Below are 1539 nucleotides of genomic sequence, written 5' to 3'. Positions count from 1 at the left end.
AGGGGACAGTGGAGCAGCAGATCAGCGTGGGAGCAGGTGCTGGTGGCCAGAGAGCCACAACCCAGCTGGGAATGCAGAGAGGGGGGCCCCGTGCACAAAAAGGACTCTGTCTGTGAACACCCAGCCCCACAGGTGCCATTGCTGTGCGTGTCACCATGTCCCCTAGCCCAGAACACAGCACGGGGCCAGGCCAGTTTGCAGTGGGAGGGAGTTTGTGACCACCTGCCCATCTCAGCACTGGGGGGTGATGTAAAGCAGCTTCTCTTTGCTCCCAGATGATGTGGAGCCACGGCTGAAGCCTCACCCTCTGAAGAGAACTTTCCAGCAGGTAACTGATCCCGGTTCAGGAGTCTCGGAGCCACTCCCTCCTCATGTCCTGTCACCCTCCCTTAGCTGACTGTCCCCACACACCTGGCAGTTCCCCAGCAATGCCACTCTGGCCAGCTGCTTGCTGCAGGGAAGATCTGCTGGAAGTGCCAGGATGGGGCAAAATGTAGGGGCAGCTGTGGGGACACAGACAGGGTGTTCAGCAAGCTGGGGACTGCCTGCCCAAGCAATCTCAGGCAGATCCTTATTCCATTTCAGGGTCACAGTGCAAGAGCTGCAGGCTTGGCTGTCCTTTAGCACCAGCCTGAATTCCACAGATTCCCCTGTAGCTCAGGAGGGGTTTAGGCAGCCCCACCAGCACAGCGTGCAGCAGTAACAGCAGGCACAAACCTCCTGGTCTGACCTTCCCTGGCTTTCCAGCTTCCCCTCCTAGCAGCAGGGCCAGTGGGAGTTGGCAGTGTCCCTTGGTGTCCCCTACCCAGTGCTGRGGAGTGGTGGGGAAGGAGGGGGTGGGAAGCAGCCACACAGGGCTCAGCCCCAGCCCCTCTGTTGCAGGGRTCTGCCCGCCGCAGAGTCAGCATCGCCGTCATCCCCAAGCAGCACTTGGTAAGGACACGCTCAGGGGGGACAGCCAGCTCTGTCCCCAGGCTGTGTAACCAGGGGCTGGGTCCCCACTGATGCTGCCACCTTCGGTGCCCAGCCAGGTGCCAGCCCTGACAGCCGAGCAGCCCTGGCAAGTGACCCGGAGCCAGAGGGGGTCCAGCGCTGGCCCAGCGTCCAGAGGTAACAGTGCTGGGTGGCTGTGTGGCCACGGCTGCCACTGACCCATGTGGGACAGCACTGACCCTGTCCTCTCCCTCCCAGGAGTGAATTGGAGCCACMGGGCCAGGACAGCGCTGTGACTGAGAAGTTGGTGGCAGAGGCAGATGGCACAGGCTCAAGTGCAGGGGACGAGGAGCAGGAGCAGCTCGGGCTGACGTGAGCAGCACCCTGAGTGTGCCCAGCATCTCCTGAGTGTGCCCAGCATCTTCTGAGTGTGCCCAGCATCTCCCTGAGTGTGCCCAGTATCCCCCTGAGTGTGCCCAGCATTCCCCTGAGTGTGCTCAGCACCCTCTGTATGTGTCCAGCAACCCCCTGAGTGTGCCCAGCATCATCTGAGTGTGCCCAGCATCTTCTGAGTGTGCCCAGCATCTTCTGAGTGTGCCCAGCATC

The 1539-nt window shown here is 61.5% G+C and overlaps 1 protein-coding gene across 1 annotated transcript in view; it reads left to right on the top strand.

Moving 5' to 3' along the window:
* The window catches only part of LOC130582644 (inositol 1,4,5-triphosphate receptor associated 2-like), a 5418-nt gene that overhangs the window by 2324 nt on the left and 1555 nt on the right, over positions 1 to 1539 (top strand). Inside the window, exons 6-9 of the mRNA XM_057381477.1 lie at positions 276 to 328; positions 883 to 933; positions 1028 to 1110; positions 1192 to 1305. Coding sequence (XP_057237460.1) covers positions 276 to 328; positions 883 to 933; positions 1028 to 1110; positions 1192 to 1305 — 301 coding nt within the window. The remainder of the gene's footprint in view (positions 1 to 275; positions 329 to 882; positions 934 to 1027; positions 1111 to 1191; positions 1306 to 1539) is intronic.

Source organism: Malurus melanocephalus, unplaced genomic scaffold (assembly GCF_030028575.1).
Source record: "Malurus melanocephalus ecotype Western Australia unplaced genomic scaffold, MMel_1.1 scaffold_511, whole genome shotgun sequence".
In the NCBI taxonomy this organism is placed as follows: domain Eukaryota; kingdom Metazoa; phylum Chordata; class Aves; order Passeriformes; family Maluridae; genus Malurus; species Malurus melanocephalus.
This window is presented reverse-complemented; position numbering and strand designations above follow the sequence as displayed.